The sequence below is a fragment of the Ictalurus punctatus genome, chromosome 17 (assembly GCF_001660625.3).
Source record: "Ictalurus punctatus breed USDA103 chromosome 17, Coco_2.0, whole genome shotgun sequence".
Classification (NCBI taxonomy): Eukaryota; Metazoa; Chordata; class Actinopteri; order Siluriformes; family Ictaluridae; genus Ictalurus; species Ictalurus punctatus.
In genome coordinates this window covers 12297042-12312001 of record NC_030432.2, presented here as the reverse complement: position 1 = coordinate 12312001, position 14960 = coordinate 12297042, and the positions used below count along the sequence as shown (strand labels likewise).

At 38.3% G+C, this 14960-nt stretch overlaps 1 protein-coding gene across 4 annotated transcripts in view; it reads left to right on the top strand.

Moving 5' to 3' along the window:
• bcas3 (BCAS3 microtubule associated cell migration factor) overlaps positions 1-12384 on the top strand; it is a 222000-nt gene extending 209616 nt beyond the window's left edge. For all 4 annotated transcript variants that reach the window (XM_017490616.3, XM_017490615.3, XM_017490614.3 and 1 more), the window contains one exon: positions 8068-12384. In XM_017490616.3, coding sequence (XP_017346105.1) covers positions 8068-8219 — 152 coding nt within the window. In that variant the 3' untranslated portion in view covers positions 8220-12384. The remainder of the gene's footprint in view (positions 1-8067) is intronic.
• The last annotated feature ends 2576 nt before the right edge of the window (positions 12385-14960 follow it).

Here is a 14960-nt window from a genome sequence, read left to right as displayed (position 1 = left end):
AGGCGCAATGTGACATGCTAGTGCCTTTGTGTTCCTAACAAGAACCACAGACCCAGCGACTGCTGCTAGAGCCTGAAGACGTAAACAGTTTGTCAGGGATTATGACGCTATGTGATCAGGCTGTGTCTTCTGTTTGTGCACGTTCTGATTTTTAAATTAGTGACAATAAGTGGACAGCATTCCTTGTAAGCAGAGATACCACTTTTTCTTTTTTGATACCGATGCTGAAACCTTGAGTATCAGCCATTATTGATACACATCCAATATTTTTTGCCTTTAAAAACTATGAAGCTTTCAAGTGAAATTTTTTTTAACTAAAGCACTTCACTTAAAAAAAAAAAAAAAAAAATACATGCCTTAAACCACAGCTTTTTCTATTCAGTTATACGCTTTCATACAAAAATCACTATTCAAATCTAAATTTATCAATTTAATATAAAGTATAGATATAATAAAGTATATGCTAAATACAGTAAGATCTCTTTATATGTAAACATTCCTATAAAAAAAATTTTTTTTTAATTAATTCCAAAAACGATTCCTTTTATGTAAAGTATTTTCACACAGTTGACATTTGTTTTGCTGATTAGGTCACTGGTTGTTGTTGCTAACGTTAGGCCACATGGCTCATGACCTACTTTAACCTGCTTTATTTTGTTGCACTACAAGCAGTTCTCTGATATTTAAGGCTATATTTGCTACATTATTTGGTCAAATTTTGTTTGTTTTTTTTTCCTCAAAACTTTAAACTTCATTGCAAGGTTTCTAAAGCTACTTGTATTCCTCCTGAATCATTCATGCATAGACATTATAACACCATTAAATCCATGACTGTGAGCTATGAAAATAATCATTTTTCATTAAAAGCCAGCTCAAACACAGTTAATGCTCTGGCCTAAGACTTACAGTACACACTGAGGCTAACACGGATGGTACATGTTCTAATGTCACACGCTGTGTCCATGTGAGTTATTCAGATCCTATATTCGTGTATATTATTTGATCATTTGTCACGGTGACTAAAAGGTGAGGGGCATGGAGAGTGAAAAGAGAAAGCACCATCATTATTTCTTCCCCTCAGCACTCGCCCATTCATTCCAGGGTCACACTCTTTGGCCAGCCAAGAGTTTGAGTGTAATGTGCAGTGACAGAGTGAGATGGTGAAGAATTATTTCAGCATCCAATGATGCCACAGCTTCCTCTACATCCTCTCCCACTGTGTGTACATTCCTCTACCCCTGTCATGGAACTAGATCTTATTGTATCATTTATCTCAGCTTTGCCACTCTGTTCCTCTCTCAGGCTTACTGACAACACCACAGCCTCAGAAGTGAGGAAGGAAAAGCAAGGATGGCAACAATGCATTTGATAGGCTTTTTGGAGACTGCACTTAACAGCTTGCTCAAGGGAGTGGCTCTTAGAAAGTGGGACTTAAGAGAGTAAGTGAAAGGAAGGCAGAACATAGAGAGAGAAAGAGAGAGAGAGAGAGAGAGCACTTATAAAATATATCTGTGTTTCAGATTTGAATAGGGGTTCCCAAATTTCTTTAACAATGAGAACCAGGCCACAAGACAGAATGTTTAATGGCTTACAGAGGGGAAGATGAAGGTAGTCATGGTTGGTGTGAATAATAACAAAATGAATGTAGGTAAGTATATAAGAAGAAATGCAATAAAGTTCTCAGAAAAGTATAGATTTTTATGGCCTACAAGCTACATTAGTATATGTACTATAGGGCAGTGTTTGTATGCATGTATAATACCGTGAATTTGCTGTTGCTATGTCACTGATGTCTAAACTGTGGCGGATAGTGTCATTTTTCCAGCCCAGTAGCATCCGGTCAATTGCTTGAAAAATGGACAAAAGGTCTTCGTCATTTACAGCCCCTTCCTCTCAGTATAATATAATACACTCAGAAATATGACTGCATTGACTATCATAATATAGTTGATTATGCGCTGTTGGTGAAGATGGTAGTAGTGAAAGTTTGTAGTGGAACTGTTTGTATAATTTCTTCAGTTCAGTTTAGAAATATTGAAATGCAGTTTTAGGTTTCTAGAAAGTAGTGGTATAAAACACCGCCACTATCTGTACATGCATGTCTGTAGTGCTCCAGATATCCATATCCATATTTGTATTGGGCTGTACTGGGTGTGGCCTTGCGTGAGATCCGTCTCTGACAGTTCTACATCACTCAAGTTCATAACTGGTCTCAACTAGAAATGTGCACATAGTTGTTGTTTTTTTTAATCCTGCTCATGAAGTTTTCATTTTTGTTCATACCTGTCTGTAATATCTAACAAATTTACTTGGTTCTACTCCCCAAAATATAAATATCGCAACTCTGACTAGGGAGTTAGTAAAGATGAATGAATGAATGCTCATGTTAATGAACTTGGTCTTTCATTATCCCATATCTGACCACTCACTAGCAGCTGCATTAAAGTAGAAGCCTTGCTTTTGTGTGACTTAATAGTTGTGTTTCTCAGGATCCCGCTCCTGATGCACACCCTCCAACCGAAAAAAAAAACAAAACAAAATGAAACATTAGTGCTCCTCCCATTCTTATTTGTAATTGTATCTGTTTAGAAAACATCATCTGTTCATACCAAATAATATATTCAGTTATATCCCTACAATTCAGATTTACTTCAGTAACTCATTTTGTTAGATGGAAGTGTTTGGTTTTTGTTGCACTATGGACGGAAGCATTATTTCAGACTGGTGCAATGAAACTGTGCTTGGAGTCCAGTTTTAGCTGCCATGAGTATAGTGCACACATGTACTGCTGCTGACTTTTGACACTTAAGTTATAACTATTTTTATTCCTACATGGATGAATTAATAATAGATCATTGGTGAAGCATGTGTATTATGTACAGTATGTGCTAATGACATTAGATATCAAATTCTGAGCAGCATGGTGCAGCAGACTTTCTAGGAAAGCATTAAAAGAAAGCAAGTGGAACGCAGTGGTAGTGCTGCTACTGTTCCTCATATGAAGCACTGTTGGATCTAATGACCTCAACCTGTGGAGAAAAGACACTGTTTTTAGTGGGGGGTTTTTTGTGAACAAAGCCTTTTTCTGTCTTTCCGTTGGCCTTTTTTTCTACGTTTCTTCCTCTCTCGATTTTCACACAGCACGCATTTGCTTTAAGAAATAAACTGTTTACCACGAATAAAATATTGATTGTGGATCTGCTTACAGAAAGGTCACAGTTGCACAAATTGTGTTTGAGTTTGAAGCATCATTGTTCATTCTGAATGTGCTTCAGACGTACAGATTTAACCGTGCCGTTTATTAAATTGAAGCTCTTTCTAGGTTAATGTGAGCTGGGTTAGTGTGAGAACAAGCTGTTCTTAGTGAAAGTCCAGCTGAGTGCAGGTTTACGCTGTTCCTCGGGCTACAGGAAGTGTGAGGAATCTCTGTATATGTGCATAAAGCGAAGCTTTGGTCATCACCACTATCCACTAGACGCTATAGATCCCAGCCCTGGAGCTAGCATGCTGACTGCACTCATTAATCAAAGGCATATTTAGGATTATAGACAACGATCACATCAACTAATTGAATCAAAACACAACTTAGGCCAGAGGCTGGAGTGATTTGTAATTGTAAATGGCATGAACCTTGCGTCCTGCCAGCCTGGATTTGAGTCTCAGGCTTAAAGCGGTTCAGTCAGTTACACTGCCAGCTATAAGTCTTTATTTCAGTAGAATTTACAGATTTTAATTTGACAAGTTTCAGTGCTCATTGTATACATTAGTGTTCCTGGTCATTTAATTAAAGCATCAGTCACAGTCAATATGTGTGTGTGTATATATATTAGGAGGCTGTAAATCTTAATTAGCTTTTAGTTTTATTTAACTTGAGTTACAACTTCTACAACTCCTCAAGATGAGGAAATTACAAATTTGGGTTTTAGTTAGTCTCATTTACGTTAATCAGTTCAAGCACATATTATGGATAGAAATCTTGATAAAATGGTTGAAGTGGATTATCATATGTGCTGCGGTCACCCTTAAAAAATCCTTCTCAGTCCACACTAATTATCTAATGTTCTTGTCTAAAAGACAAAGTGAAAAAATTGGTCTATGTGTAATTACGGCTGTTCTCACATCTGTGTTAATGCTTTGCCTGGTTCAGGTTAGAAATTACATGAATATTTTTTGTGAGTGCACTTGCACATGCTGTGTAGGGAGGGCTGGCACTTATCACTCTGTTGTGTTCAGCCAGGAGCAGTACTACACTATAGTCCATCAAAGCTGTATGTGCATGTGCGTGTGTGCAGTATGCTGAACCAGGATGTAGTGCTTGTATTTTTTTTTTATGCCACTAGTACTGTCTCTTCTCTTGCTTGACCTCCTGACCTCTCCATCCTCCAGAACTGATGCTGGCCCCTGCATGTATATAGATGTTCCTCACTCAAAAAGTCCACATGCAGGAATGTCAGGAGCCCTGCAGCTCCTGCGTTATCTCCACTCAGTCAGCATGGCTCTACGAGAAAGCATGGCTCTAATGAGAATATGAGAAATGTGCCTTTTGGCGGCCTTCTGAGCTGCAGGCTGGAGTGCGTTAGGGCACGGCAGGTTACACTAGGTTTTCATTAGGTATAATTGAAAGCGGGCTTCAGTGGGTGCAGTGAGGGTCCTGCCACCTTTACCTGTCCAGCCCTGAAAGTATTCTTTAATGAGGTTGAAATATGGAGACTCTGCTCTTATTAATATGTTTCTCCACTTTTGCCTCTTCGCCCTTGTGTTATGGCGGATGGTGCCTGAGTGTCGGAGCCTGATTGTTTTCATAACTTGTTGGCGTAACCCTTTGGCAGTTCCTGTACTTTAAGGCTGGAAAATGGTGTCACCTATGTACACCCACACCCATATACACCTTTCATTTCCAAGTTAATCAATCTTTATTTAAAAAAAAGAAAAAAAAAAGAAACCTCGTGAGAGTCGGGTGAAAGTGAAGGAGTAGGTAACGGGAGTCGGGGAGCAGTGAAGCGTTGAGCAGCAGTAGCGACATTCACAAGGTGTGTGTCTGTGCCCAAGTCTTAAAGGCCATGACGGCGTCGGCCTGAGGAACAGCGTGACGTGAGAGCACTAACTAGTGCCAGCTGCACCACATTGAGATTAAAGTGCAAAACAAAACAATCAGATGGGATAAGTATAGTATTGGTGTGGGTTACAGACTTCATCCCCCCTCTCAATCCCTCTCTCTGTCGTGCTCTCTTGCTCTCAATCTCACTCTCTCTCTCTCTTTGATAGTAAGGGCAGTAATTAGGCAGACTCTCTCACTGCCATTTGCTCAGACCCAGCAGCCTGATTAAGGGCTTTTTGTTTACTTTGATCCCCGTTTCGTTTCTTCCTAATGCACAACTCAATCTGTCTTGGCCACCACAAGCCCCCAGCTGCAGCAGTGTGTTCTGAATCAGGAGAAAGCATGCTGAGGAGACAAGGGATACATGCAGGCTTGCTGGCTCTGGTTTCCCAATCTTCTTTTTGCTGCTGCATGACCTGCAGAGTGCCAGGTCACCCTAGGACCAACTGTTCGGTTCATTGTGAAATGGATTTAAACTGTAAACCTGACAGCTTGACTTCTACATTACCCAAGAACACCACTGCTGTATGAGTATTTTACATGAAATGCTAAAGACATGTGATATAGCATTTGTGTATGAGGGTTTATCTAACGATCAGCTTGAAAGTCCAGTTTCACCGTGACACTGGTGCTCCTGGTTTGCTGATCCAGTGAGGATTCTGGGTTGAAACGGCACCAGGTGGCATGGCTTGGACATCTTATTACTGTAAGAGGAATGCAGCAGAGGTATAGAAGTGTACATGTGTCATGTGGGTCATTTGAAGAAATAAAATAAATCAGACAAAGAAATTAAGCAAGATGCCAGAGGTAATGCTAAAAAAAAAAAAAAAAAAAAAAAGGATGCTACCACCATCATGCTTCACTGAAGAGATGGTGTTCTCAGAGTGATGAATAGTGTTGGGTTTCTGCCAAATTTAGACCTTTCTAGTGAGGCCAAAAGGTTCTGTTATTGTCTTATTGAAGCAAGTGTCTTTACTTCAGATCAATTCAGAGCACGTGTAGAGTGGTATGAATACTGGAAGTGAATCAATGAATTTTTAATGGTGGAATGTGTTGGGGAGGCCTGTTGCATGTAAAGTGTCAATGTTGAGAGTGCTTGTGTGGGTATCTACGACAGCATTATTTACTTTCGTTGAAAAACTCCTGCATACCTTCCACTCCAGATTGGTCCGTCTGTGGCGCACATGCTCCGTGCTGTTCTGCCCGGAGACTGGACATGACCTGCTGCAGGCTCAGTCTGATCGCTCTCAGATTGCAGGATGTCTTGGAGATGGTGTATATTTAAACCAAAAGGTTTAAGTGCATGTTTGTATCGAGCATTAGGAAAAACAGTATTGTGGTCACTTCACTTGTGCACTCCCTTCACTTTGAGACAGCAGTGTGGGATTTACGAGCTTCTGTCATGGGGTTATGTGCATGGTGCACTCTCACAAAAGCAAACACACACCCTTACTGTCCTCCCTGCTGAGCACATATCATCCGGTGGAATTTAGCCACCCGAAGCCTTGGCACCCTGCTTTTTTCTAAACCTGCCGCTCGGGTCACGAGTCCACGTCCAACCTGACACCATTCTCCTAATTCACTTCAATGTAGCTTTTCGGCATGTTCTTTTGAATATATTCAGTAATATTAAGATGATTTTTATGGCTCTGCTGAAAACATTATCAAGAGAATATGTTGTAATAAAGCATTATGCATCTGTTAATCTACAAGAGAATACAATTCTGTAGTTAGTATAATGCTAAACTATAGAAATGCTTGTGTCCCATAATCAGATCACACCAGTTCACACCGGTTCTAACTTCTGTGTTATTTCACATTGGTCTGATTTAGTCCAAAACAAGCTTAAACTCCTTATTAGAATACCAAACATAGGAAACATTTCAAAACACATACACGCATACACATAACAAAATAAGTAAGTCAATTATGTTAGACTATTTATAGATTCCTGGTAGCTGGTATTAATTGCTGGTAGTTTATTATGTAATAAATGTCTGTGTAATACATGAAGAAATATTATACTAGTATGTGAATAATTGATTCTACTGGGTGTGTATACTGTCTAAAGTGTGTTTAAGAGAGAAAATGTGGGCAGTCGTAGCTTTTTAAACCTGCTCAAATTAATATTTCTCTACGGGATTCTCTTTTGGCCCATTTTGAGTTAATATTTCTGAACGTAATCGATTGTGTATGTAAAAATAAATAATGTCCAGTCCTTAATGTACATCATTCGGACAGAACTACTTAAATTACCTTTATAGCATAGTTAACTTTAACGTGTAGCTCATCCTTTGTAGTTATTTTCTTGCACACCTCATCAGCTCAGATGTGTGGAATAATCCAAGCTTTATTTCATTATTCCATCACGTTGTAACATAACAGAGGTTCCAAATTATTGTCACATACAAAAGGTTTAGCTAATATTTGTTTATGATTTTCAGATCATTTACATTCTAGCACACACGAATTATCCCATATTGTAACATATTTGAAATTAGCATAAAAATAGTTGTCTAGTTCTTTAAAAAAAAAAGAGATCAAATTAATATTCACTGTCATTTAGTAAATTATCCATTTATCAATTTTATCAGTTACCTGAAGTTGTGCAATCTATATACTAATATGTAATAAGACTGGAGGCGTGGATCATTTTAGGATGGTGCATGTGACAATATTAACTAATTCATTCATACATCAAATCACTCTTGCCACTCAGCTTAAAAGAAATTTATCAAAGCCAATATCTCAGTAAATTACATATAAATTTAAATCCTATTTGACACTTTTATAGACTCTTTCTGCCTTTAAATAGACACTCATATTTCCCGGCAGCTGATAGGCCGAATATGCATAGTTACGAGAGAACCATTGTGTGTCAATTTACATGTGCAGACGTTGTTTATTTTCTCTTTGTGTTTTCCATCCACGCTTTCTCTTTCCTATCTGTGTCTTATTGTGTCTTTCAGCGGAACTGCAGAGAGAAGGCAGTATCGAGACGCTGAGTAACAGCTCGGGCTCCACAAGTGGCAGCATTCCTCGTAACTTTGAAGGTTACCGCTCTCCTCTGCCCACCAACGAGAGCCAGCCACTCAGCCTTTACCCCACAGCTTTCCCCTAGAGAAACGTCTCCTCTGTGACAAGTCCCACCTTTCTATCCCATCACAGGGATCTGCTTCCCTTTTTCCGTCCGGATGGATGTTGTTGTGTGCAATGTTGACTTCTCCTTCCACCCAACCAACCGTCGAGCGAAGAGCAGTGAAAATCCTTTCAAATCAGGGTGGAAACGCAGATGAGACCTGCATGCAGGCTTTCAATTAATGTGCCACTTGATTCTTACTTGTGTAACAAACATGTCTTATGTGGAGAAAGAAAGAGAGAGAAGAAAGTTTAGCTCCTGCATATTGTGTAAAGGCTTTCACAGCTGCCATTTTGTCCTTCTCTCAAATACATTGATACGTTGATTAGTTCAAAAATGTCTTGTGTGCAGTAGAGACATGTTCATGCCAATATATCACAGGGCATTGGTGTGTATTCAAGCCATAACTTCATGTATGTGTTTGTTATTCAACATGTGGTATGTGTCTTGATTCCCTCTCAGTCAAAGCTTTGGACACATTAGATTGAATATGTATTTTCCTTTGGCGAAAGGACATTTTAATAAAGGCTTTTAGTTGAAATTTATTTCTATGGCAAAGTTAAATAGTGAAGTTAAAGCCCATGTATACATGTATTTCTGAATCAAGGTGTAATTTTAATAAGTATTTTTGATTTTGTGTTATTTTTAATGAAATAGTTTCCCCAAAAACACAGTTTACTTTTAGAACAAATGCTCAGCCTGTTGGGAAATTTGAAAAAAAAAGCCTCATGGATGTAGCTCCTTCATGAAGATACCAGGAGTGTGCAAAGCTTCATCGGAAATATACAAGTTCAGAATTTCATGTGTAAAATAGTGGAATCTTCGAACACGTTTCCCGCTCACTGTATAATTCCATACGTGTTATTTTACTGTGTTGTTATCTGCATTATTAGTCGTAGAAAACAGTAAACGTGTCGAAAAGATGTGTCCAAGTGTTTGACTGCTAGTGTGCATTTAAGGGGGAGATCAGGACACACTGCTTTTTATGCAAACGTTCTTTGACCTGTTGCTGAATTTTAATTTTGCCGTTGTATTACGTCCGATTCTATTTCCGTTAAATGTCCTTTTACGATCGTACAAAATCATACAAAAACATTACATTTATATCTCAAGACAAAAAGTATTTTCAATCTATTTTAGTATTTTATATATAATTACATGAGGGGAAAGCAAAATAACTCGACTTTTTTTCTTCTTAGATTACTATTAGTGATTGCAAATGTTGACTAATACTGCTTAGTCATGTTATAATTGTTATAATGTTACAAACAATTTCTCTGTATATTTGATTCTCTGTTCCATTACGTCCGTGAATGGATTGGGGTTTGTTTTGATTTGTTTTCACCTTTTGGACTAAATTCCGTTCATGTGAGTGGCTTTGTTATGGCGTGTGCACTGTATGTCCTATGTTAGCCTTTTAAATGGACTGATTACTGCAGGGTTAATTGTCTCCTAATAAATGAGCCCCTTAGTGTTTTTTTTTTCCTTTATAAATTTCTAGGATTTGCTTTGTCAAACATCTTTACTCAGCATCTCTTTAGGTGTGTGAAGTCTTTGTGTACCGTCGTGTTTAGAGGGAGTTAATAACTGCATAGCAAACCTCTATCTCTCTGAACAAACACATATGCATGCACTCACATATCGCTTTACTTCTTTATGACTTTTCTAAAGGAGCTATTCACTTGAACTGAACTGCACTAGACAGAACATGACATGACAGGACATAAAGAAACTCCAGTGATATTGATGAAGGTTTTGCTGTAATAGCTTTCAGCTCAGCTTGCGGCGTAACGAAAGCTGTTATGGTTGGACTGGACAGCGTAGTGCACGCAGCAAGTCTGAGGTGCATGTGATAGGAAGGCATTGCTGGCCTCACTCGCTGAATGATTTACAAAGGTCAATATTGGCATGACTATATTGCCATGAATCCATTGCACATGCTTTTTGTGAACTGTAATATGCTTTTGAACGGCACTGGTTTAATCCTGTCGAATATAAATCCTTGCAATTGAAATGATCTGTCAAATGCACATTGTTTTGTGTCTATTTACTTTAAAGGATGAACTGTTCGTTCTGACCATGTATGGTTATGTGTCGATACCAAGTACTGAACTGGGACAGAATGTAGAGAGAATAAAGAAAGAAAGCATAGAGGCTAAGCTAGAAACTATGTAATCATTTACATTTCAGTTCAATTGCTGTACTTCTAAAGCTGTACAACTTGTTCCAGTGTTCTCTTAATTCCACAAACCTAAACAGGTGAACAATTATTTTAGCTTCTTTTACTTCTTTGTGTGTGTGTGTGTGTGTGTGTGTTTTAGTATTAACTGACCGTTTAACAAAAAAAAAAAAAAAAAAAAAAAATCTGCATTCAGTTGTTATGAGATATTTTAACACTCTAATCAAGTTGCACTCCTTTGTGATCTAATTCTGTTTCAACAATCAAGGGAGGAATGAGGCATGTTTTTTGACTTCTGCATGGCATCGATTTACAGGAATGTGTTCAAATTACAATATTGTCAGTAATGTTATAGTCAGAAACAGCGTTTCTTTAGAACCTCACCTAATAACCCTGCACGTACACACAAAACCAGTGACAACGCCGATAATTCTCCATAAGAGTAATCTTTATTATAAACACTCATAAACACAAACAGCTGGTACATACAGGCTGAAGAAGCTCACTATGTACGGTCTCTTATATACTGTGATATAATGAGTAAATGAAAACATTTTAAACATGCTTGAGCCATTTAAAAAAGTCAGATATTTTACGAACGTGTGTAAAGAATTCCTAGAAAGGTGATGAAGACGTACAAGATGAATTCTAAATTAAGAAAAAAAAAAATCTCAATCTTATCCTTAAAAATCTTCATGTTCAACTCCCTGCTTCGGTGAATTATAAGATTCCAGAACCTTCTTGTAAACCCTCTACACCTGTACATCAATAAGGAGTCTGAGATATATGACACAAGGGAACAAGTTGAATCTTTCCTTTCTGCAGATCTCCTGTTGTGCACTGAACAGATGAGCAGCAGACATGCAGGAACAAACCCACACACACACACACACACACACACACACACACACACGTACAAGCCTCTCTGTACGCCGTCTGCTAGCTGAGCTCACTGATGGCTGAGAAGTTCCCTGGAAGTGAGTCCTACACTCCACACACACAGAATCATGTCGGGTCAGGTGTTGAGAGGTGGCAGGATTTCTCTCTCCTCCTTTCCACTGGTCCACTGTCATCTCTCTGTTTGGAAGATACGTTTGGGTGACTACTATAAACCAGAGTGGCAGCTTGAAATTGTGTAGGGCTGATAAGTAAGCTGAAACATGGTTGGCATTAAGCTGACCTTCAGAAGAAGAAGAGAAAAAAAATCCACTTTTCCTGAATCCGAGGGGTCTGGCACAGCCACTCAGTCTCAATATTTAAAAAATGCTGAACAAGTGCAGAATAATAAGTAATAAATAAATAAATAAATAAATAAATAAATAAATAAATAAATACTGCTTCAGGACGTTGTATAACAGAACACTCAACATTGAGTTCACTGTTTAGGAGACCAGTAATATAAAGCTATTATTGCAAAATTATTATATTACAAATCTATACATGTAAACGTATCGATAATAAGAATCTTTTCGTGTGGCACAAAGCAGTCCATTCTGTTTTGTGAGCTCATGAAGAAGTTATTAATAAACTGTCGGTAAAACTAACGTGCAAAAATGAAGCTTAGCACTTTCACTACATTTCAATTAAATGGAGCTCATGACGTGTTCATTTACCGCATTGTTTTATATATATATATATTTGTTTATATATATATAATTGACATATTGTAATTGAATTTAATTAACATATTTTGCATATAAGTCTCATTCATATTTTATACAGAAGTTACTCTTTAAAAAAAAAAAAAGTACTGCAACCTTATTTTCCGTTTACTTTTGTTCAGAGCTCGAGGAGAGAAATAATAACTAGCTTTCTGCTTCAATAAATGCAGACCAGGCTGATTAAAACGCTTCATTACATAATTACGAAGTAACTGAAATCACAATTAATACATTTTTAAATAATGCTTACGTTACATCTATCGACTCGTGTAGCTTTTTCATGAGTTATTGTGCTATTTGTTTCAGGTCTTGAGAGAAATATAATGTGTGTGTGAAACGCGCGTTGTGCCGCTCTGATCATCAGCCTGGACGCAAGAGTTTTTTTTTTAATCACACTATTAGAAGATGTTGAAATAAAATAATATAGTATCAGTCTCTTCTAAGACTAACATAATTTGGTTAGAAACTAATCGCTAAGTGAGTTCTAAATGAAACTTTTTATTTCTTGAAATCATTTCTAATCTCCATCTGAATATGCAGCGTTCACATCATGCCGCAATTTGGCTAAACATCACAGAGAGATTATAAATCTAATATCGCTTTGAATGGATGGGCTTGTAGTCGGATTTGAAAAAAAAAAGAAAAAAAAAAGGTAACAGAATTAAATTAGCTTATTGATATATAAAACGGTTGATTAGCATCGGATTGGAAGCTGGTGAACACTTGTTGCATGTCATGGCACAGAGGCGCATTGATACTGAGACTGGAAGTGCTGGGGAAATAAGAATAATGTATTTTTAATGTACATTTCAAACTGTGAAATATATTTTTAAAAACCGTGTAGATGACTCTGTTAGAGAAATCTTTTGTGAGCTAGGGTGTTTGTGTATGAGTAGAGAAAAACGCGCATTGCTGTGTTGTTAGTCACTGAGACTTTTCTGGCAGGTGTTATAAAGAGAAAATCGGATTCCGTTTCATCTTATTTATTGAAGACGATGAAAATATGACACGATTCGTTTCGAATATTGATCAGTTATTGTCGACGGAGACGTTGAGCTCTTTTGTGTTATTTGTGCCCGTTATAGATATTTATTGTTTTGTTTTATGTTGACAGGTTTCTCTAGTTTGCTCTGGAGGAAAACTGCTGAGTGCTTTTCCATGAAATAGTGGATGACCCAAAAACAAAAAAATCCCGCACGCAGTATTGTGTAACCTATCAAAAAGAGGAGAGTAAAAATGTTGTTTTTCAAATTTAAACCTAATTAATTGGAGAAATTAGTAATGCACGGTATTTTGCACTCCCACGACTACAGCTAGGCTATGAAGCTATATTTTAAAATGAAGGGAATAGCTCTGCTAAACACCCGAGATTAAATGAAATTAAATATTACTCGTGTTATTTTCTTTAATGGTATTTGCTTACTTATTGTTCCCAATATATACAGTTCGGAGTGAACATTATATAATAAATTAAATGTTCTTAAATGTTAATACGTCTCTGGTTATATTAGATTACAATTATTTTGTATTATTCTTGAAATTTTGCAAATATATACAGTTCACTTATAGTTCAAATGTGCTCATAATGTTCTCAAACAGGTGTAACCTAACTGCCTGAATGGGTTAAGAGATGTAAATGGTCCTCATAGGCTGTATGTTGGCAGTGCGTGGTGTGTAAGCTATAACACTGTCCCAGGGGTCATTAGAGCGCCCCCAGCTGTTACCTGCAGGGAACGGACAGGACTTCAGCAAAAGTCAATCATATTAAACTGATAAGTGAACACATTCAAGCCTGTTTATCTACTCATGGTAACCTAGTTTCAGTGTGTTGTATTTTGAAGATATCATCTAGTTCTGGGCCTATTTAGCTTTTGTGCTGTAAGTAAGTTTAACATGGCGTACAGTATACTCACATAGACATATGCAAGTCATATCTGTTGGAAGTCTAATGCATCTAAACAGCAATAAATCAGAAGCTCTCAGTGGACGCTTTATATCGGCATACTCAATGTTCAGCCTACAGAGCTTCCTGCTAATCAATTCATTAGTCGGTAGGTCACATTACTAAGCCTGTTACCTGTAATATGAGAAAATAAATTGCGTGTGTGTGTGTGTGTGTGTGTGTGTGTGTGTGTGTGTGTGTGTGTGTGTGTGTGTGTGTGTGTGTGTGAGAGAGAGTTGTATTGATAACTACTACAACTGCTAATAATACAAGTTGTGCACCGTTACATCCTGAGCACAGTGACCTTATTGTTTTTTTACTTGTGTTAAAGTACTTTGCTAGCAGATTCGTCTTTAACTAAGAATACCGAAATGTGAAGAATCATACACATGGATGAGTTGAATGAAACAGAGAGCTGGGCAGAGAGTTAGAGGAGAGGAGAGGAGAGGAGAGCAGAGCAGAGGAGAGCAGAGCAGATGAGAACAGAGGAGAGGAGCGCAGAGGAAAGGAGAGGAGAGGAGAGCAGAGCAGAGGAGAGCAGAGGAGAGGAGAGCAGAGGAGAGGAGAATAGAGGAGAGGAGAGCAGAGGAGAGGAGAGGAGGAGAGCAGAGGAGAGAAGAGCAGAGGAGAGGAGAGGAGAGAAGAGGAGAGAAGAGGAGAGGAGAGGAGAGAAGAGAAGAGGAGAGAAGAGAAGAGCAGAGGAGAGAAGAGGAGAGGAAAGGAGAGGAGAGGAGGAGAGCAGAGGAGAGAAGAGCAGAGGAGAGGATAGGAGAGGAGAGGAGAGAAGAGGAGAGGAGAGGAGAGCAGAGGAGAGGAGAGAAGAGGAGAGGAGAGGAGAGAAGAGAAGAGGAGAGGAGAGGAGAGGAGAGGAGAGAAGAGGAGAGGAGAGAAGAGGAGAGGAGAGAAGAGGAGAGGAGAGGAGAGGAGAGGAGAGGAGAGCA